This window comes from Mauremys mutica, chromosome 7, assembly GCF_020497125.1.
Source record: "Mauremys mutica isolate MM-2020 ecotype Southern chromosome 7, ASM2049712v1, whole genome shotgun sequence".
NCBI lineage: Eukaryota > Metazoa > Chordata > Testudines > Geoemydidae > Mauremys > Mauremys mutica.
The window spans coordinates 29,349,345-29,370,981 of NC_059078.1; the positions used below are offsets into that span (position 1 = coordinate 29,349,345).

Here is a 21,637-nt window from a genome sequence, read left to right on the forward strand (position 1 = left end):
GCGGCGCTGCGTTGCATGACGGCTATATCCTCTGTCTGTATCATGGCTTTGGAGACCTTCTCGTAGGTCTTTGCATTCCGTTCGTTGGAGCGCAGCTCCGAAAGCACAGACTCCTCGCCCCACACACCGATCAGATCGAAGAGTTCCCGGTCAGTCTATGCCGGGTCCCTCTTTCTATTCAGAGATTACATGAACTCCTCTGCTGGAGAGCTCTGCATTGCTGCCGGTGCTGCGGAGCTCGCCCCGATGTGCAACCAGAACGTCAGATTCAAACCGCCCAGACAGGAAAATGAATTCAAATTTTCGCGGGTCATTTCCTGTGTGGCTGGGCAGAGAATCCAAGCTCGGGCTGCTGTCCAGAGCGTCAACAGAGTGGTGCAGTGTGGGATAGCTCCCGGAGCTACTAAGTTCGATTTCCATCCACACCTAGCCTAATTCGAACTAGCCATGTCGAATTTAGCGTTACTCCACCTGCCGGGGTGGAGTACCAAATTCGAACTAAAGAGCCCTCTAGTTCGAATTAAATGGCTTCCTGGTGTGGACGGTTGAGCGGTTAGTTCGAATTAACGCTGCTAAATTCGAATTAAAGTCCTAGTGTAGACCAGGCCTAAGGAAGCTAGTCTAGAGGTTCATACTTTTCAAATCTATTATACTTTTTCAGATACACATCTTTTATCATACACTGTATAAGTTTTTAAAGTGTGTATTAATGTTTCAGTTTAAATTCAGATTTCCAAACAGTCACTACATTGGTATGTAACTAGCTCACAAAACTGGGGGGGGGGGTGTTGGGAAAATTCAGGGGGGGGGGGTAGGGAAATCACTGCGGGCTGGGTCAGATTTACCGCCGGGGGGAGGCGCTTTCGTGCGCAGCGTGACCCTTTGGGACGCGCCTTGGTGGGGCCGGGCGATCCGCGCGGGAGCGGGACTAGCCCAGGCTGAACCTGCCGCGCCTCCCGCCGCTGCTGCGTGTCCCGTGGGGGTGTCAGTGGCGCCCCCGGCGGGCGGGCGGGTAGGGCCGCGGGGGTCCGGCCCCTTCTCTGGGGGGCCCCGGGGGCGGGGCGAGGCGGCCCCGGCGGATGGATGAGCTGCTGGGCTGTTCCCGGCGCAGACCCGCCGCCGCCGCCGCATGGAGACCGGGCCGCGCTAGCAGGTGAAACCGCATCGGCCTTGCCGGGCCCTGGAGCCTCAGCCCGCTGATCGCTTCCCTCTCCCACCCCCGGGGCGTCCCACTCCCCGGCCGGCCGGCCGGCCTCGGGGGCCGCTGGCGGGGCTGGTGCGAAGGGAACAAACCGGTGCCGACCCCCTCCCCGCTCGCTACAATGTGGCTGCCTCCTGCAATGTAGCGATTCCGTTTCCACGTGTGGTTGCACTGGGCAGCCCTGGGGGCAGCCGGAGGACACATTCCCCGCGTGACCTTGGGGGCTTTGTAAGGGGGCAGGATCCCCCCTTTGCCCTTGAGGGGGTGCAGAAGCATTTGAGCCGGAGACAGGGTAATGGCTGTGCTGGGGGTCACTGGACTGGGCGTAGGGGGGGGTCTGCAGTTGGAGGGTCACGTTCGGGGGTCTCTGCAGTGGGGGATGGCTGGATTGTGGTGGAGGTTCGGGTCCCCTCCTGTGGAGAGGTTTGGGGGGGCAATGAGGGGTGTCGTAGCATGTACGTGAAGATGGGAGTGTTGGTGTGTGGCTACAGAGTGTGTCCATGATGGTATAGGGCAGGGGTCAGCAACCTTTCAGAAGTGCTGTGCAGAGTCTTCATTTATTCACTCTAATTTAAGGTTTCGCGTGCCAGTCATACATTTTAATGTTTTAGAAGGTCTCTTTCTATAAGTCTATAATATATAACTAAACTATTGTTGTATGTAAAGTAAATAAGGTTTTTAAAAAGTTTTAAGAAGCTTCATTTAAAATTAAATTAAAATGCAGAGTCCCCCAGACTGGTGGCCAGGACCCGGGCAGTGTGAGTGCCACTGAAAATCAGCTCGAGTGCCATAGGTTGCCTACCCCTTGTATAGGGGCATGACTTGGGAGAATGTGAGGGGGGTGAAGTTCTGGTATTTTTCTTCTTCCTGGAGAGAAACTGCAGAAAATGCTACTTAAATTTAATTTCAATCAATGTCCTTGTTCAAAAACAGGGCATCATGTGGGTGCTAGATGCACTTCTGTACCAGGACAGCTGCGTCCACACAAGAGGCACATCACTTTAACAAGACCCGCAGCATCAAAGCAATACAAACCCTATGAGTGAAAGCATCCAGCCCTCTTGTGTGGCTGCATCATGTTACAGGGTTTAATTCCATGACCGCATGCTATTTATTTTCCCATAGGACCCTGCTTCATTCAGTGCTCAGGTGAGCTCTGGCGGTTCGAACAAGCAGCTCTTCAATATTTTGTTTCCTCCTCATTGTTCAGTGGGTGCCCAGGCCTTCTTCCTGGGTACACCACCGAGCCCCTGCCCTGAATACAGAATTACTGATTTCCTCCTGGGCCTTTCTAGAGTGCTCAGCACTAGAGTACCTGAGAGCTTTGCAAATATCAATGAATTTATTTTCTCAACACTTCTATAAGCGAGAGGTGGGTATTACCCCCATGTAACAGGTGAGGCACTGAGAGCTTAAGGTCAAGTATATCCACTAGTTTTGGGTACCCAGTCTGAGTCAGCTACAATCTGTTTCTTCAGTGCCATTAGCATTACATAGCACAACATATGTTCAAAGCCCAGCTCCCACTGATTTCAATTGCAGTGGTGAGTGCTCTACAGAACAGACCCCAGGCTCTCAAGCCAGACACCCAGAGAACGAGGAACACACCATTAGTGACCACTAACGTCTGGATGAAGTGACTTGCCCAGCGGCACACAGGAACTCGGTGGCAGAGGCAGGGGTAGACTCCAATGCTCCACAGCAGCATTCACCTACTTGAATCATGAGCCCTACCTTCCTCTGCTTGCAGCCCCCTGCCTCCTGCACGGCTCACCTGCCAACCACTATAACAAAGGAGACAGGGTCCCACAAACAACAGCCTCCTTCACTGCATACCTCTAATTCATCCCCAGAGCAGGACCGGCCTGTGCGCTCTATGAGGCAGGGGCTTGAGTGGAAAAACAGACTGTGGTTAAAGACTCTATCAGATGCAATACACACCAAGGGGCTGAATTGAGGCTGCACAGGTAACCTTAATTCTGGCACTTCCTAACTTCTGAGTGCTTGACTTTCCAGCCCTGCTAATGTTCTTTTCACAGAGTTTTGTTGTATGCAATTTGCTAGGTTTTTTTAAAAAATGTAAATTTTATCATGTGGCATCCTATTGACACCCACATGGGTCATCAGCAGGGTGTCTCTGCCACTTGAGCTCATTGAGTAATCGATAGCTGTTCTCTTCTATGTGGCCCAGGGGGGTGGGATACTTTGCTAGTGTGTTTTACAGCTGTCAGCAGACCCCGGACTCGCAGGTTCTATTCCAAGCTCTAGTGAGGAGTGTGGTCTAGGCTCTTACCCCTTTTCCCCAAGCTTGGCCCTTTCTGTCCCCTTCCCTCCAACCTGTCCCACTCCCATTCGCCTCACCTAGTCAGTCCCAATCTCCACTCCGCAGACCTCTGATCCCAATCTCCAGCTCCTTGTCACAGTCTACTCCTTTCCCTCCCCCTGATCTGGATCTTGTCCCCTCTGTGTTTGAACTGGGTGATTTACTCCTCTGTTCTGCCCGTTGACAGCACAAGAGAGAGAGGCTCTCAGGTCCATGCTTGGCTCAGGGCAGCCCTTCTAGGAAAAGGTCTGGTTTTGCCCCAGAGACCTGAGCTGGAGGGAGAATACTCAAGCCCTCTGTGAGGATGGAGCATGCCCAGTGAGGATGGATTCTTAGAAATGTTAGTTAAGCTCTAAGGAGTCTCTACTGAGCACATGTGAACTGCAAGATTTTCAAATTTGGGTGGATGGATTTTCATGGGGATTGTAAAAGGCACAGCCCTGGCACACAGCCCACGCTGCCAGAGTCCCTGCTGCAAAGCGTGGGGGTGCTAGAGCCAAAGTAAAGGTCTCCAGAAAATCTATATATAATTAACATGGGCAAAACTGTGCATTGTTCCCTCGTTCTTGGAGATGGCGGAACTGTTTTGCCTGAAATTTTCCAAAAAAATGTGGCCTGATGCCCCACGTGTGAAATTTCAGCCTGTCTGGTTAAAGTCTAGCAAAGTTTTAAGCACGTAACAATAACGTCCTATAATGGGAAGTGTCAGGCACCCAACCCTCCCTATGGAATTCTCCAATTCGGTCTGATGTCTCTAATTTGACCATTGGCTGAGCAGTCCCGAAGAGATTTTGGTATCAAAGTGCAGACGAGTCTCCTGTTAAAGCCCTCAGTTTAGATGGTGCAAGCTGGAGTGATATTTTGTTTTAGCTGGTCAGAGGGAAACCCAGGGCACCCCGAACCCGCTGACAGCCACGGAAGCTGCTTGTAGCCTCATCCCCACCACTACCACCACAGACACTACCCGGGGCAAGGCTGGGACATTTCTTTTGTGCTTGAGATGCCTCAAGCAAAGGCAGGGCCCTCAGGATAGGGAAGGGGCTTGTGGCTGTTTGCCAGCGGAGTGCTCTGCCGATTCCCGGTAGGTAATGGGAGCTCTGTATAGAATAAAGCCTGGGCCGGGTCCGCTGCCAGTGCCGGGAGGCACTCAGTCACTCTCCACTTGCCACTGACTCACAGTATACTCGCCCCACTGAGCAGTGGAGTATCTCACAAGCAGGCCTGGTGCTGGGGTGCTGCATTGGCCTCTCTCCCCTCAGTCACTGCTGGCCCAATGCCCCTGTTTGGTACTAGGGGACACTGTACTGCAGAGAGCAGGGCAGGGTCTCAGTAGGGGGTATTCTCCCCTAGGTGTCAGTGCTGGGGGTGCTGTACCACAGGGAGTGCATGGGGGATGATAGGGGGTGTTCTCCCAGCACAGTCTGTGCTGATCTCGATGCCAGTGTGGAGCTGGGGGATGCTGTGCTGCAGGTTGCTCAGTAGGGGGCACTCAGGAGCCAGAACTCCTGGGTGTTATTCCCGGCTTGAGGAGCGGAGTGAGGTCTAGTGAGTTAGGGACAGGGGCCTGGGTTCTGGCCCAGCCCTGGGAGGGGACAGGGCTGGGATGGGAGCCCATACTCCTGGGGTCTATCCTGGCTTTGGGAGGGAATGTGGGGACCCAAGGGCTGTTTTTTCTGTTCCTGGGGTTACCTGGCCTCTGTCTTCACCTGCCTTCCCTAGCGGAGCTGGGAGCCTCCCTGCGAGGCCCCTGTATGAGCAGGTTTCTCCTTAAGCCCATCCCTGTTCCGTGGGTTGTGTTTTTCCATGCCCCAGGGCTCCTTCCTGGGTTGAGGGCTGCTTCCTCCCTGTTAAAAGAGTGTTTTGTTCTAGGTGCTTCAGGGAACCAGCCAGGGCTGTCCACTGCCCCCTCACTCCCCACAAGGCCCGGAGACATCCCCCGCAGCACCCAGATGGCTCGACAGGACATACCCAAGGACCAGTGAGTGGCAGCCCCCCTTTGCCAACAACAGACCCTGGGCACCCTCTATGTGGGGGTGGGACTCTGCTCTGGGACCACCATCCCCTAGGGGCTGTGTCCTGTGGGGCTCAAGTGGGGGAGGCTGGGAGTCAGGACACCTGGGTTCTGTGCCAGGTTCATGTGTGGGCTGGGGAGGGAAAGGGGCTGCCCCATGGACACCCTGGGAGTAAAGGAACAGACTGGGAGATGGGGGGAGGGGGAGGTTCTGCTATGCACCCTGCCCACTCGGTAATCCCTTGGTCAAACCAAGGCACTCACACTTCTTGAGTGGGGCAGGAAGAGGGGTTGATACCCGGACCATACCTTTCCCCCACCCCATGGGAGCCTAACACCACCACCCTGACCCATCCCTGCAGGCCCCCAGGGTGGGGACCCCCATTAGCTATGCAGTCAGTGCTCCCTGGAGCTAATGAGAAATGACTGCAGAGCAAAGGGAGTGGGATTAATGGTTCGAGCAGACGGGGCTGGGAGCCAGGACTCTGGGTTCTATCCCCAGCTCTGGGAGGGGAGTGGGGTCTGGTGGGTTAGAGCAGAGGGGTCGGGGGGGGGAGGGGGCTGGCAGCCAGCCAGGGGACTCTGGGTTCTATCCCCAGCTCTGACATGAGGCAGTGTGCGATCCCCACCCCATCCCACTCTGGGTGCAGCTTGGGGGAGGAGTGGGTGGAGAATTGCAGCTCTCCAAGTTGGGAAAGAGATGTACCTGTCCAGGTGTGAGGGGCAGGGGAGGGTGCCAGAGAATGGGGGAGGGGCTGGCTCCATGCCAGTCAGGTGGCTGGCAAGTAACCTGTATTAGAGGGGGGTAGGTATATGAGGATTCTAGTCCTTGCACCCCACATAGCTGGGTCCTAAATGGAAACCATTCCCAATCGGGGCCCCATCTGAGGCAAGTTTGCTGGGCCTCAGCCCAGTCCCTAGGGAGGGAGCCCCAGCTGGCTGACTGGGGGCTGAATGTGCCCCAAGACTGAGCCCCTCTGTGCCCACAGAAGGGAAATGCCCTAGATGCCAGTCCCCCGCCCCCCAACCTGGGGTGAGATCAGAGCCAGTGCCCCCTAGAGCAGGAAGGCCTTGTTCCCATCATGATGGTGTCTCTCCCCCAGGTTTCATGCTGTGGGAATCATCTTCTTCATCTTGGGTCTGGGCACCCTCCTGCCCTGGAACTTCTTCATCACGGCCATCCCGGTACCGACCCTGAGTGCCACGGGGCTCTGGGGGCAGGCAAGGGAAGGTGGAGTGCTGGGGAAGGGCTTAGGGGGCTGGGGTAGGCAAGGGGCAGCTACGGTGCTGAGGGCAGGAGGAGGGGAAGTGGGGTGCTGGGCTAAGGGAGGGGGAGCACTGGGGGGGCCACGGGGTTCATAGTTCTGCAGCAGCACCCAGGACAGGGGTGCAGCCCTGCATGTGGGGGTCTTGCTGGGGCCCAGGGGAGGGTGGCTCAGTCGGGGAGGTGCCCCTGGGGGTGTATGGGCAGCAGGGCTCCAGCCCCATCTCACCTCATCTCTCCCGCACAGTATTTCCAGGCCCGGCTCATTGTGGGGACCAGCTCGACCGTGGGCCTGGGTGGGAACAGCTCTGGGACACAGCAGGACCCAGCCCACGATTTCAACTTCAACAACTGGCTGACGCTGCTCTCACAGCTCCCGCTGCTGCTCTTCACCCTGCTCAACTCCTTCCTCTACCAATGGTGAGAAACCTCGGTCCTGCCAGTGCCTCTCAGTCCTGACCTCAGCCCTGCCATCCCAGCCCAGGGCTCCCACCTCTGCCGGGGCCTCCCGGTCCTGACTCCAGCCCTGCGATCCCAGCCCGCCCCGCCCCCCAACTCTGCCAGTGCCTCTCAGTCCTGACCCCAGCCCCCTGCAATCCCACCCCAGGGCCCCCCCACCAACCCTCCAGCTCTGCCAGTGCCTTTCAGTCCTGACCTCAGCCCTGCGATCCCAGCCCAGGGCTCCCCCACCAACCCTCCAGCTCTGCCAGTGCCTCTCAGTCCTGACCCCAGCCCCCTGCAATCCCAGCCCAGGGCCCCCCCACCAACCCTCCAGCTCTGCCAGTGCCTCTCAGTCCTGACCCCAGCCCCCTGCAATCCCAGCCCAGGGCTCCCCCACCAACCCTCCAGCTCTGCCAGTGCCTCTCAGTCCTGACCCCAGCCCCCTGCAATCCCAGCCCAGGGCCCCCCCACCAACCCTCCAGCTCTGCCAGTGCCTCTCAGTCCTGACCCCAGCCCTGCGATCCCAGCCCAGGGCCCCCCCACCAACCCTCCAGCTCTGCCAGTGCCTCTCAGTCCTGACCCCAGCCCTGCGATCCCAGCCCAGGGCCCCCCCACCAACCCTCCAGCTCTGCCAGTGCCTCTCAGTCCTGACCCCAGCCCTGCGATCCCAGCCCAGGGCCCCCCCACCAACCCTCCAGCTCTGCCAGTGCCTCTCAGTCCTGACCCCAGCCCCCTGCAATCCCAGCCCAGGGCTCCCCCACCAACCCTCCAGCTCTGCCAGTGCCTCTCAGTCCTGACCCCAGCCCCCTGCAATCCCAGCCCAGGGCTCCCAGCTCTGCTGGGGCCTCTCAGTCCTGACCCACAGCCACGCCACCTGTAATCCCAGCCTGGGACTCCTCCACTCATCCCCAGCTCTGACCTGCAGCCCCCTGCAATTCCAGGGACTTCTAATCCTGACAACCTAAGCACCGGGGTGGGTGAGGTCCCTTTATAAACAGCGCCAGTGCCCCACCCCCACCGCAGAGTCTAGCAGAGAAGCCAGAGGGTCCCTCTCCCCCCCCCACCCCCCGCACACCCCTGTGGTCCCATTGAGCTGACCCCCCTGCACCAGTGATAAGGCACCAGCGGCCCAACACTGAGTCAGCCCCGGAGTGATGGGTGAGACCCTCGGGCTCTGACCTGCTCCCCCTCCCCCTGCAGCATCCCGGACAAGGTGCGGGTCCTCGGCAGCATGAGTGGCATCCTCCTCCTCTTCATCCTCACGGCCGTGCTGGTCAGGGTGGAAATGCCCCCCCACAGCTTCTTCTCCATCACCATAAGCTCAGTGTGGTTCATTAACTGTGAGTGGGGCCAGGTCATGGGACACTGGGGCTTTCCCCTCTCGGGGGCCCCAAGGCCGAGGGGCTCGCTGGCTGGCTTGGGAGGGTGGGGAGTGGGCCTGCAAAGATTCCCCTTCCATTGTGCCCCCATGGGGGCAAACACAGTGACTCTCAGTCCACTGAATGCAGGGGGATCAGAGCCAGAAGGGGGCTGGAGTGTCCGAGATGGGGTCGTGCACCCACGTGGGAGGCGCGACTGATGACGGTGTGGAGGAGGGGGCAGTGAGAGCATGGTGTATTTTTGGGGGGGGGGAGGGAAGCTATGGGATAACTCCCAGGGGACTGGCGGGGATGGGGCTGCTGGGCCTGACGCCCCCATGGCAGCTGCTCTGATTTCCCTGGCCAGGCCGCTGTGCTGGGCTCAGCATCCCCTCCTCCTCCCATGGCACTGGGGGGCCCTGGGGGGGGGCAGTTCTGACCCCCTGTGTCTCTACCCAGCATTCTGCGCCGTCCTGCAAGGCAGCCTGTTCGGGCAGCTGGGCACCCTGCCCCAGGGCTACAGCACTCTCTTCCTGAGCGGCCAGGGCATGGCCGGGACCTTTGCCGCCAGTGCCATGCTGCTCTCCATGGCTAGTGAGTATGACGGGGACCCGCCTCGCCACCCACAGCCCCTCTCCTGCTCCCCCCACTGAGCCCCACCCCTAGCACTGACTGTGAGGGGAGAGCGCCCCCTACTGAGTCCCCTCCTCCCTGCAGCACAGCACCCCCTAGTGCTGCACTGGGACATTGGGGTCGGCGCCCAGTCGTGCTATCCGCGCGCTGTTGCTCCATGTGCTGTGCTGGCTGTTTCAGGTGGTGCGGATGCGCAGACGTCTGCCCTGAGCTACTTCATCACCCCCTGTGTCGGGACCCTGATCTCCATTGTCTGCTATCTGGTGCTGCCCCGTATGGTGAGATGCTGCACCGCCAGGGTGGGGAATGGGGCATAGGGATTTCCCCTCTGGGGGGCGCTGGCTCCAAGCCGACTGGGGATGCAAGCAGTGTGTGTGTGGGGGGCGGGGGTCTTTGGCAGCCCCAGAGGTTTGGGGGCCTATAAAACAGTGTCCCAGGAGTGTCCCCAGCTAGCGGGTTGACTGGACCCATGTGGGGGAGATTAGGGCTGGGGTGGGGGCTGGGTGATAGGGCTGTTTGGGGGGGGTCAGTGTGTAGCAGCCAGGGGGGTTGTGTATTAGCAATGGGGGGATTGAAGGGACATGGGTGTGATGCCCTGGGTCAGATGTGTGCCCCTTCCACAGACCCCCTCCTGTCCTGTCGCCCCCTGCAGGCCTTCTTCCATCACTACCTGGAGCGGAGTTGGCAGCGTGACCCATGCAATGAGCTGGAGACCAAGGCTGGGCTGCTGGGCCCCGGTACACAAGGTCCTAGGGAGTTGTGGGGCCCTTTTCTGCAGGGGGACACCTTGCTGCCCCCAGCATAGGAGAGGGCTCATTGGTGGGCAGGGTGGGAGTGGGCAGGTGAGGCCACTCACGCCCATGTGCTGTGCTCACCCATCTTGCCCTGGCTCCTCATGTGTCCATGTGCTAGGCTGACACCGTGCATGCAGACCCTGTTGCACACCGTGTGAGGTGTCACACCCCCTGGTACACCCATGCGCCCTCACACTGCCATGGGTGGCCTCCAAACCACTGGCTATGCCCAGGCTGGCTGAAGACCTCTGGGATCTCTGATCACTGCCTCCCTTCCCTGTGTCCCCAGAGGAACAGAGTGGGGAACAGTCGGAGAGGCCTGGGGAGGAGCCACAGGGCCCGGAGAAGCCAATGCTGGGAATGGCCAACGGGACACTCAGGACATTGGAGGAGATCAGTGTGGAGAGCCCCGGGAAGGGAGCCTTCGCCCTGCACAATGGGACAGCCACCAGTGCCCAAAACGGGGGGCCGGGACCAGAGAGACCTTCAGTGTTCAGTGTGCTCCGAAAGGTAAAGGGGGTGGGGGGAAGAGTCCCTGCGGTACGCTATAAACAGCCCCAGTGCCCCACTCCAGAGGTGGCTGCATCTCAGCGCCAGGCGAGGGATCCCTGGTAAACAACCCCCACACCCCCACCACAGAGGTGGCTGCATCTCAGCGCCAGGCGAGGGATCCCTGGTAAACAGCCCCCAACCCCCACCCCAGAGGTGGCTGCATCTCGGCGCCAGGCGAGGGATCCCTGGTAAACAGCCCCCAACCCCCACCCCAGAGGTGGCTGCATCTCAGCGCCAGGTGAGGGGTCCCTGGGTACAGCCCCCAACCCCCACCCCAGAGGTGGCTGCATCTCAGCGCCAGGTGAGGGGTCCCTGGGTACAGCCCCTGCCTTACCCCCTGGAGGCAGCTGTGTCTCAGTGAGGGGTTCTGGAGCTGTTGGGGGTGCGGGCCAGCTGGCTCTGACTGTCTTCCCACCCCCCCACAGATCTGGCTGCTGGCACTCTGCATTGTCATGGTTTTCACTGTCACCCTATCCGTGTTCCCTGCCATCACTGCCACCGTCACCAGCACCTCGGAGAGCAAGCAGTGGAGTGAGTATAGGGAGTGGGGTCTCGTGGTTAGAACATGGGGGGGCTGGGAGCCGGGACTCCTGGCGTGAATCTCTGGCTCTGGGTGGTGCTGTAGTTGCTGAGCCCCGAGCTGGGTTGGAGCAGGCGCCCCCTAGAGGTGAAAGCCTCATGTCCTGTTCCCCCAACTCTTCCCCTCCCCCGTAGGTGAGTTCTTCACCCCTGTTTGCTGCTTCCTGTTGTTCAACATGATGGACTGGCTGGGCCGCAGCATCACCTCATACTGCCTCTGGGTGAGTGGGGGGACACCCAGCCCCTGGCCAAGCTCTGCACTCATTGGCAGGGATGGGGGAGGGGGGAATCAGCAGCCTCCATGGGCGGTGAACCCCTGGGGCAAAGGGAGGGCTTTATGGAGTGGGTGACGTTGGGGGGAATAGATGGGGGGCCCAATCCTGCACTGGTCTGCGTGGGGGATTAGCCCATGATTGCAGGGTTTCCCTCCCACCCCTGACACTCCCCATTCCCTCCCCCTGCTGCTCTCCAGCCAGAGAAGAGACTATGGCTACTGCCCCTGCTGGTGGGCCTGCGCTTCCTGTTTGTGCCCCTGCTGATGCTGTGCCAGGCCGAGCCCCGCACCCGCCTGCCCGTGCTCTTCCACCATGACGCCTGGTTCATCCTCTTCATGCTGCCTTTCTCGCTCTCCAATGGCTACTTTGTCTCGCTCACCATGTGCCTCGCCCCCAAGTGAGTGGTGGGCAGGGTCGGGGCTCAGTAGGGGGCGCTCTCCCAATGCAGTCAGTGCTGACCCCAGTCCCCCCCGGTGCTGCTAAGGGGCGCTTTGCTGAACTGCTGGGAGCAGGGTGGGGGGTCTCTAGAGGGTGCTCTCCCAGTGCCCCAGGGTGCTGCAGTGCAGGGGGAGGTCTGTAGGGGGCGCTCTCCCAGTGCGCTCACAGTGGCATCTCAGCACCAGGAGAGGGAGCCTGATGTAAACAGCTCTCACAGCCCATCCGAGAAGTGGCTGCATCTCAGTGCTGGGTTTCTCTGAATGTTGGGGAGTGGTGTGTGTGGTTCTCAGCTGTGTCCTCCCCACCACTCTCCTCTCTCGCCCCATAGGCAGGTGCTGCCACAGGAGAGTGAGCTGGCCGGAGCCATCATGACCTTCTTCTTGGCACTAGGGCTGTCATGTGGGGCTGGGCTCTCCTTCCTCCTCAAGGCCCTGCTGTGAGCCCCCCTCAGATCCGTCCCTTCATCTTCCAGCAGCTCGTCTGAGTGCACCATCAAACTGGGGGGCTTAGAATGGGAGGGATGGGGGGACTTTGCATAGGAGGGGGGGGCTGGTACCTCCTGACTTCCTCCTTTCTTTCCATAGGCATCATCTCAGCCTGGTGGGTGTAAAGATTAGTGTCCCACCCCAGTCTCCTGTTGCAAGGGGTTGCCATCAGGGGTTGCCCCCCCAGCCCCATTCTGCTCCCCACCACTGTTCTATATGAATTCCAGCAAAGGGAATGTCTATAGACTGGTGTGGCGGAGGAGGAAAGGGTTAATGTAAAGAGGTATCTGGGGTTTTAATGTATTTATTTGTGGGGCTCCTGGGCTGATTTTGGCTGGCTCCTGAGCCCAGGTGCGGGGCTGAGCCCCATGCGGCGCCTTGGGCTACACAAAGGACACCACCGCATACCACTTTGCCTGGAGAGTCAGACAGAGCCCAGGACTCCTGGGTTCTGTCTCCAACTCCTGCCCCTTCGCCCTGGGGTTGAGGAAGGGGAGGACCCCAAGGGTTGCTGGGGCTTTGCCTCTGCTGCAGAAACGCACATCCAAGCCAGACTGCTGGCTGGGCTCTAAAGGGTTAAATATCCCCTCTCTCCTGACCCCCATACGGGTCCTAGCTCCTGGATGGTGGCTACTGCCCTTCAGAAGGAATATTGCCTAATGGGTAGGACAGGAGATGGGAGCAAGGACACCTGGGTTCTGTCCACAGCTCTGGGAGGCGCGTGCTGGCCACTTGATTGTAAACGCTTTGGGGCAAGGTCTTGTCTGTGCTCTGAAGTGCCTACTGTGCACTAGGTTAGTGGTTCCTAAACTTCCCTTTCACACAGCAAGCTTCTGAGTGCGACCCTTGCCCCCTTATACATTAAAAACACTTTATGTATTTAACACCATTATAAATGCTGGAGGTTTGCGGGTGGAGGCTGAGCGCTCGCGACCCCCCCCCATGTAATAACCTCACGACGACCCCCAGTTTGAGGGGGGAAAAACCCTGCCTTAGGTGCTAGATAAATAATAGTAGTTAGAGTAGGTGTGGCTGAGAACCAGGACTCCTGGGTTCTACTCGTGGCTCGGGGAGGGGCTGAGAGCCGGTCACTTTAGGGGAAACTGACGCATATTCTGTCCCTTAGTGGAAGGTGCTGAAGGACAATAATCTCATGGACTGGATAAGGGGCTTCCCTCCTCAACCCCTGCTGACCCCAGTTCTTGAGCCTGCCAGCCAGGTCTCCATTAGCACCCCCAGGGCTGGCACATCTCCTCCCGGCAGTGCCCTAAGAAGGGAAAGAAACCTCTTTTGTTATTAACTCTCTAGTGTGTCAAGGGTTCATTTCTTCACTGGAACCTCTGCCCCTTTGTGTCTCCCCCAGATTCTTCTCTCCACCTTTAGGACCTTATGGTGGTTAGATCCGCCAGCCAAAGGAGCGATTCCTCTAGCAGCCATGGCCCAGCCGCTAGTAGGCGGCTTTGTGCTACTGGAAGAGCTCAAGGGCGGCTCGTGGGCAGGTCTGGCGACTCAGCAGCCCTGGCTTTGGTTCCCTGCTGTGCCCCGGATTCCCTGTGTGACCTTGAGCACGTCCCTTAGCCTCTCTGTGCCTCAATTTCCCCATCTGTAGAATGGAGACATTAGCACTGCCCTGGCCTCCCCAGTGCATGAGGACATATTCAGTTCATGTTGCGAAGCGCCCAGATATCATGGTGGCAGGTGCTATAGAAATCCCTGTCGGAGAGAGAAGGACATGGTGGCGTTTTTCCCGTTTGGCTTTATTGTGTGCATGGGGCTGGGGGGGGGGCTGTTTTATTGTATTTCATTGCCTGCTTTTGGCTCTTTTTAACAAGTTTGATTTTTATTTTTTCAATAAAAGTGCTGTGAGGTTTTTTTACAAGGATTCATCTTGGCCTCTTTGTGTTAACTCCCCATTTGCCGCTGAGAGCAATTGTGGGGTGTCTGGGAAACCAAGGCTAAGCGGGCAGTATTCTGTAGGTGCACAGCCCCCATCCCATAGTGACGTGGGGCTGGGTGTGGATATGTGCCATCCTGTGCAGCAGCTTTGCTGGGAAGTGAAATGGAATTTGAGCTGCTGGTTTTGCCTAAGCTACTGCAGGGAGCAGAGGGGGGGGTGTGTCATTATATTATGTGTAAAAATCTCCCCCTTCTCCCAGCACCACTGCTGCCCCCACTCCCTACGCTGGGGAGGAGCAGCTGTCCGGCCCATGCAGATCCAGGGCTGTTCCATGTGAGTTATTTACATTATACACGCCCGCCATCGAGTGGAAGGGTTAGCTAGGCCCCAGAGAGGGCTGGCTTTAGGAAGTGCGGGGCCCAGTTCGAACAGTTTCGACGGGGCCCCTGCAGGGATGATTTAAAAAAAAAAAAACACACACACACAAAAAAACCATGTGGGGCTTGTACTCACCGGGCGGCGCTCCTAGTCTTCAGCAGCGGGTCCTTCACTCGCTCCGGGTGAAGGGCGGCACTGAAGGACCCGCCGCTGAAGTGCCGCCGAAGACTTGGAGTGCCGCCGGGTGAGTAAAAATTAAAAAGGAGCCTCTAGCCAGAGGAGGGATTCTCGGCCACTTGCCCCCACCCCCCTGGCGGCCCTTTTAGGTGTGGGGCCCGATTTGGGGGAATTGGCCTAAAGCCGGCCCTGCCCCTAGAGTAATCCCTCCTCCCAAGGAGCAGTTCTGGCTCTAGTCAGCTCCAATCAAAGTCCTCCGCCCAGCTACCCACACGGCTCCATAGACCCACAGCCCTGACACTGACTAATCAAATCTCATACTTCTGGGCTTCAGCTGGTCCCCTGCAGGTGTTGGGAAGAGAATTTTTCCCCCGATGCATAATTAACACACACACACACATCCCCAGCATCAGAGATCAGCCACAATTGGAGACAGGATGCTTGACAGGCTCTGCCAGTGCTTGAAGATGGTTTGGAGAATCACTTGTATAGATGCCGGGCTGGTGTCTTGGGCCTGGTTTACGCTAAGGGCTGGTCTCCACTAGAAAATTAGATGGACCCAGCTACGTCACCCAGGGGTGTGAAAAATCATTAGAGAGACACACTTAAAAAGCTCCATCTATTCATCTTACCAAAAAGGAGAGGTGACTGGATTAGAGTCTGTAAGTACCTTTCTGGGGACGGAAGGCCAAGTACTAACCGGGATGTTAAATGGGGTGGGATCTGAGTTGTTACAGAGAATTCTTTCCTGGGTGCTGGCTGGTGAGTCTTGCCCACATGCTCAGGGTTTAACTGATTGCCATATTTGGGGTCGGGAAGGAATTTTCCTCCAGGGCAGATTGGTAGAGGCCCTGGAGATTTTTCGCCTTCTTCTGCAGCATGGGGCACGGGTCACTTGCTGGAGGATTCTCTGCAGCTTGAGGTCTTCAAACCACAATTTGAGGACTTCAATAACTCAGACATAGGTTAGGGGTTTGTTACAGGAGTGGGTGGGTGAGATTCTGTGGCCTGCACTGTGCAGGAGGTCAGACTAGATGATCACAATGGTCCCTTCTGACCTTTAAAGTCTATGAGTCTAACGGCGCTCTGGGGGCCACATTATAAAAAAGCTGTTGAAAAATTGGAGAGGTTGCAGAAAAGAGCAACACAAGTGAATGGAAAAAATGCTGTAGTGAGAGATGTAAGGAGCTCAATCCATTTAGCTTCTCAAAGAGAAGATCAAGAGGTGGCTTGATCTAGGTGTCTCAGTATGATCATGGGGAGAAGACACCTAATACTGATCGGCTCTTTAAGCTAGTGGAGAAAGGCAGAACAAGAACCAAGGGGTGACAGCTGAAGCCAGATGTGTTCCAAGGAGAAATAAGGCACCAGTTTTTAACTGAACAAGTGATTAACCAGCAGCACAAATTGCCAAGGGAAGTAGTGGATTCTCCATCTCTTGGAGTCTTCAAATCCAGCCTAACTGCGTTTGGGGAAGATGTTGTAGTTAAACCCAAGTGACTGGGCTCAGGGCAGGGGTACCAGTGACAATCTCTGGCCTGGGCCATACAGCAGGTCAGGCTAGATGATCCGCTGGCCCTTTTGGGCCTTAAACTCTATGAATCTATGAATGAAGCAACAAATATTCACAGATGGGGCTACCTCAATGCCAGCTGTACCCTTGGGCTCCTCTTAGTTCATACCACCCAGGGCCCCTATTCTGTTCAGCCCAATTCATTGCCAATCTTCTGCTGTTTGCTGGACTCAACCTCCTGCATCAGCATCCCAGACAATCTGAGTTTCATCCAGCCCACCCTGTTGGGAGAGTGAGTCTGTTGGGTCTCAGCCCTCTTCCTTGCAGCACTGGGGCTCATGCCACTCCCACACCAGCCTCATACCCCTCAACAGACCCCAAGCCCCCACCTTCTTCCCTCAGATGGGGCTCCTGCAGGGAAGAGGGGATATCCCATGCTGGGGCTGCTGGTCTGGCTCCTCTCCAGGATCTGTGATGAATTGAGAGGGGACTGGTGGTGGTGGTGATGGGGAATGGTGTAGTTCTATGATGGCACTGCCTGAAGCAAAGCATCACATAAAAACGGCCATACTGGGTCAGACCAATGGTCCATCTAGTCCAGTATCCTGTCTGCCAACAGTGGCCAATGCCAGGTGCTTCAGAGGGAGTCCATGGGAGGGATGTGCCCTCCCCAGCATGCGGTACGCAACATAACCACAAACTGTGACATGGAAAATAGATTCCTGACTTCTGTTCCCAGATCTTGGAGCAGAGTGGGGGCTAGTGGTTAGAGCAGAGGGGCTGAGAGCTAGGACTCACTGGGTTCCAGTCCCTATTCAGCCACTGATTGTTTAGGTGAGTTCCCCCCCCCCCCAGCAATCTGCCTCAGTTTCCACATCTGTCAAGGGGGAGGACACATTGAGGCCCAATTATGCTTAAATTGCCTCCACTTCAAGGGGACTGAAGCACACAGCTGACATGTGTGGGCTGTGGCTCAGGGGCTTGGACACTAGTCATTCAGTGCCACATTAACGAAAGCCCCAAATCCCAGCTTTCCTATCGAAAACCGACCCCTCTGGCTTTTGGGGGCTCCCTTCCCCCAGGCTGATCCTTTCATCCATGTGATGCAGCCCCCTCTGGAAAACGAGTCCTGAGTGGGGATTTCTACCCTCCCCCCCCTGATCAGGAGGCACACCCATCCCATCCAGGGGTGTCCAATTCGGCCCCTCCAGTGAGTGACAGATCCCCTGCCCTCTGCCTGCATCTAAGTGGGGGTTGTTGGCTGCCCGACCTGCCCCCCACGAATAGCTAGCTCGCTTTCATATTCCTAAGGCAGTGTATTGGGGAGTCTAATACACTTCCCAGACCACCACTCAATAGACGACCCCCCCATTCAATCTACTGTGGGTTATCAGGGTTCCAGTGTGTCATTTCGCCCACCCCAAATCCACCCGTTGGGCCCCCTGATACTGACAGGGGATTTTACTGCACACACCCCTCCCCACCAGCGTTAACCCCAGGAGCTGAGAGGAGACTTTATTGCATGAATGGAGGAATTATGAGACTCAAGTTGAACAGTAGGCGCTGTTCACCCACCCCGCTCTCTTCCAGAACCAGTCCAGAAAATAATGCACTGCTAACCCTCCTCTTCTTCCCAAAAAGGGACCGACGAGGGTGGGATTCGAACCCACGCGTGCAGAGCACAATGGATTAGCAGTCCATCGCCTTAACCACTCGGCCACCTCGTCTCTCACGTTAGGCTCATTCTGCCATCCCAGCCATACCCCTGAGTGTGTGTGCGCGCGCGAGGGCAAGAGTGCACAGGATGGGGAGGGTCTGTGTGCGGGGAGGGTTGATTCCCCCTCCCCTGCGCTGCCTTTTGCACACACCCCCTTGCCCGGACACACCCCCTCCCTGTCCCCCCTTTGCCCCATCCGAGCTGGGCTCCAGATGCAGCCAGGGGCGCGTGAGCCCGTCCCGTGCAATGGTCAGAAAATTACCTCCCGACACCCGCCCTGCGCCCCTCTGTCCCCGGCGGGCGGGGCGCGGTGGCGAGTCGGCCTGCAGTGGCTCCTCCCTAGGGCAGGTGGCGCGCTGCCGCAGCGACGGGCGCCTCCGTTCCCGGCCCCCGGCCGGCTGCATGGAAGGGCTGGGAGCTGCAGCCGCCCGCTGCCTGCGCCGGTCCCCCCCGGCGAGCATGGGCGCAGCGCACCGGGCCTGAGCGGGGAGCCCCGGCCGCGGCCGGCATGCAGGGCCCCGCCAGATGCTCCTTCTTCAAGGCGCTGCTGTGGGCGCTGGCGCTGGTGGCCCTGCTGCAGCTGCTCTACCTGTCCCTGCTCTCGGGGCTCCACGGCCGCCAGCAGCGCTCCCGCTACTCGGAGCTGTTCGGGGGGCGCCGGGGCGAGGCGCCCGGCCGGCCCAGCGAGCAGCAGAAGGAGCAGCTGAAGCGCGCCCTGGCCAGCGGCGGGCGGCTGGATGCCAGCGGCCAGTACCGGATCTACACGGACATGCTGGGGCCCCCAGAGCGGGCGGGGCGGGCGCCCGACCTGGTGCTCGCCACCCACACCAGCCTGAGCAACCTGCACCAGCTGCAGGAGCTGGTGGGGCGCTGGCAGGGCCCGGTCTCCGTGGCGCTTTTTGCGCCGGGCCCCGCCGAGGTGCGCCTGGCCACGCTGATGCTCTACGCCTTGGGGGCGCTGTGCGGGCCAGTGCGGCAGCTGGTGCGTGCCCACCTGGTGTGCCACTCGGGGGACCTGGCCGCCTTCCCCGAGCTGGAGGACCGGGCGGAGTTTGCCCGGCTCAAGGCCTGTGGGGATGTCTTCGCCAAGCTGGCACGGGCTGGGGCGGGCCGGCATAACTACGCCCTGGGCGCCAACGCTTCATACCCCAACAACCTGCTGCGCAATGTGGCCCAGGGGGCAGCCACTGGGCACTACACGCTCGTGCTGGACGTGGACATGTTGCCCAGCGAGGGGTTGCGTGAGGCCTTCCTGGCACTGGCTGCAACCTTGGGTGCTGAGGGGCCACCAGGTGTCTTCGTGGTGCCCGCCTTTGAGATCCGGCACACCCGGCGCCTCCCAGGTGCCAAGGCCGAGCTGCTGCAGCTGTATCAGGTGGGGGAGATCCGGCCGTTCTACGAGGAGCTCTGCCCACGCTGCCAGGCCCCCACCAACTACTCACGCTGGCTGAACCTGCCTCCGGGCAGTTCCCTGAATATTGCCTACACCGTGGAGTGGAGGGACCCCTGGGAACCCTTCTACATCAGTGCCAACTCTGTGCCACCGTATGATGAAAGATTCAAGCAGTATGGGTTCAACCGCATCAGCCAGGTACCTACCTCACCGGCATGGGGAGGCATTTGTGCCATGGGAGCCAGCCGCAGATATATGCCCAGCCACCCCAAGAGATGGAGCAGGATGTGTGATCTGTGGGTGAAACAGGTCTGGGAAGTCTCAGCCAGGTGCTCTGGTGATCACTGGGCACCTCAGGCCATGCTCACTGAGCCTCATAGAGGGCACCCGAACATGGACCCATGAGACACATGGGCAGGGTGTGAGGAATGAATATTTCCTTCCCTGCAAGGGGGCTCTGGCCCTGATCCAGGCCTAGCTCAAGAGTACTTGGTGGCTAGTGGGGAGGGGCAGCACCGCGATGTAGGGGACATTGTGCTGCAGGGAGCAGGGTGGGGGATTCAGTAAGAGGTGCTCTCACCCTGCAGTCAGTGCTGTTCCCAATACCCAGGGCTGCACCAGGGGGTGTTGTACACCCTGATGTGGCATCTGTCCAATGAGATGTAAAATGGGCCTTGGCCCCTTGTGCTTACTAATGACCATTTGTCCCTTTTCCTACAGCTTCCATCCAGTGGAGAATTTCCACTTCCTGTCCTGATCTGTAGTGTTTGGTGAAGCTGTAAAAAATAGCCCCCACATCCCACACTGCATCTGACCACTGAGTGAGGGATCCCTATATAAAACAGCTCTAGTGCCCCACCCGAGAGGCAGCTGCATAGCCCGTGCACCGCAGAGGTGGTTGCATCTCAGCGCTGGATGAGGGATTCCTGTATAAACAGCCCCCACACTCCACTTCTAGAGGTGGCTGCTTTTTAGCCCTGAATGTAACAGAGTGTGGGACACTTTGGAGTCTGGTGGGGGTTACCCTGGTCTCTCCTTCACAGCTCTCCTGTCCCCTTTCACAGGCATGTGAGCTCCATGTGGCCGGGTACAGTTTCTCAGTGCTGAACAATGCTTTCCTGGTGCACAAGGGCTTCAAGGTGCCGAGCGAGTTCCATGCACAGAAGGATGCCGAGAATCAGCGCAACAAGGTGCTCTTCCGCCAGTTCAAGCAGGAGCTGAAGCTGAAGTATCCTGGTTCACCGCGCCGGTGCTGATGGTCCTGCCATCTCCGGCACAGCTCCTCAAACCTGCCTTCCCCATGATCCTTCATCTGTAGCTTTGGTGTCATAGTGTTTTGGGGGGGCCCTGCCCAATTTGGGCTTGGAATGCCCCCTCCTTTCCATTGAGTCATTAACCTCCACATTGGACAGAGGTTTATAGTTAGGGGGGAATCTTTCCAGCCACATCACACTGGATCCTTCACCTGCCCCAACCTGTTGCTGGAGTCATGGATTCCTGTATCCCCGTCCCCCAAAATACTTCAGCATTCTCCTCCCCCAGTTTCCTATTGAACAGAAAACCGAGGACCTCCCCCTGGCCTGCTGCCTGTGTGGGCAGAGGACAGCTGTTTCCTCCCTCCGCAGCTCCCTTATGATTCTTTCCTTCCTTGATCAGGGAGAAAGGGGCTGTTCTGGACTCAGCAGCCCCCTCTCCCTTTCTGTAGGTGGTTATGGGGTGGGAGCTAGTATAGGGATTAGAGAAGGGGGGTGGGGAGTCAGGACTTGTGGGATCTTTCCCTTGCTAGGAGAGGAGCGGCGAGTCTAATGGTTAAAGAATGAGGGCTGAAATTCAGGACTCCTGGGTTCTGTTCCCAGTTTTGTCACTGATTCTATTTGCCCTCCACCAAGTCCCCTCCCCTTTCTGCACCTAATTTTTCCCCTTTGTAAAGTGGGAATTAACGCACTAACCTACCTCCTGAGGGCAGGGGGCATGAGGCTTAATTTATGAAGATGCTCAATGCTGCTTGGATGGGACTGGCAGAGTGCTCTTACCCCACTGTAGGAAATGGCCTGGCATTCAGTCCCCCTGAGTGCGAGCCTTGGGTTAGAACAATAAACACTGTGGAGGCCAGGGGGTCTCCTCATGGCTGTGTCCTGCTGTGGGTCCTTTCTGTGGTGCTGGGGGCAGTGGCTGGAACTTATCTATCCCGCACAGGGCTTGATATGG

The 21,637-nt window shown here is 58.1% G+C and overlaps 2 protein-coding genes and 1 non-coding gene across 4 annotated transcripts; 2 read left to right on the plus strand and 1 right to left on the minus strand.

The window, feature by feature from the left end:
• The first annotated feature begins 911 nt into the window (after positions 1 to 911).
• Positions 912 to 14,177, plus strand: SLC29A2 (solute carrier family 29 member 2). Of its 2 annotated transcripts, XM_045025815.1 has the most exons (13): positions 912 to 1,153; positions 5,394 to 5,502; positions 6,639 to 6,720; positions 7,047 to 7,219; positions 8,441 to 8,580; positions 9,058 to 9,192; positions 9,412 to 9,509; positions 9,884 to 9,968; positions 10,315 to 10,535; positions 11,003 to 11,108; positions 11,292 to 11,377; positions 11,629 to 11,828; positions 12,198 to 14,177. In XM_045025815.1, exons 1-13 carry the CDS (start codon positions 1,084 to 1,086, stop codon positions 12,307 to 12,309), a joined length of 1,617 nt encoding a protein of 538 aa, XP_044881750.1. In that variant the 5' UTR covers positions 912 to 1,083; the 3' UTR covers positions 12,310 to 14,177. The 2 variants fall into 2 exon arrangements, with proteins under 2 accessions (XP_044881750.1, XP_044881749.1); XM_045025814.1 differs by lacking the exon at positions 912 to 1,153 and having other exon boundaries at positions 5,160 to 5,502.
• Positions 14,178 to 17,964: 3,787 nt separating this feature from the next.
• Positions 17,965 to 18,046, minus strand: TRNAS-GCU. Its single transcript has one exon. It is a non-coding gene; the product is annotated as a tRNA-Ser (tRNA).
• A 351-nt stretch (positions 18,047 to 18,397) lies between these two features.
• On the plus strand, positions 18,398 to 21,562 carry B4GAT1 (beta-1,4-glucuronyltransferase 1). The gene is made up of 2 exons (XM_045024965.1): positions 18,398 to 19,627; positions 20,494 to 21,562. Exons 1-2 carry the CDS (start codon positions 18,545 to 18,547, stop codon positions 20,683 to 20,685), a joined length of 1,275 nt encoding a protein of 424 aa, XP_044880900.1. The 5' UTR covers positions 18,398 to 18,544; the 3' UTR covers positions 20,686 to 21,562.
• Positions 21,563 to 21,637: the final 75 nt, after the last annotated feature.

Coding starts and splice junctions, on each gene's coding strand:
- B4GAT1 (XM_045024965.1), top strand. CDS start 18,545: ATGCAGGGCCCCGCCAGATGCTCCTTCTTCAAGGCGCTGCTGTGGGCG. Junction 19,628..20,493: donor GGTTCAACCGCATCAGCCAG/GTACCTACCTCA, acceptor CCCCTTTCACAG/GCATGTGAGCTCCATGTGGC.
- SLC29A2 (XM_045025814.1), top strand. CDS start 5,276: ATGAGCAGGTTTCTCCTTAAGCCCATCCCTGTTCCGTGGGTTGTGTTT. Junction 6,721..7,046: donor TCTTCATCACGGCCATCCCG/GTACCGACCCTG, acceptor TCTCCCGCACAG/TATTTCCAGGCCCGGCTCAT. Junction 9,193..9,411: donor CATGCTGCTCTCCATGGCTA/GTGAGTATGACG, acceptor TGGCTGTTTCAG/GTGGTGCGGATGCGCAGACG.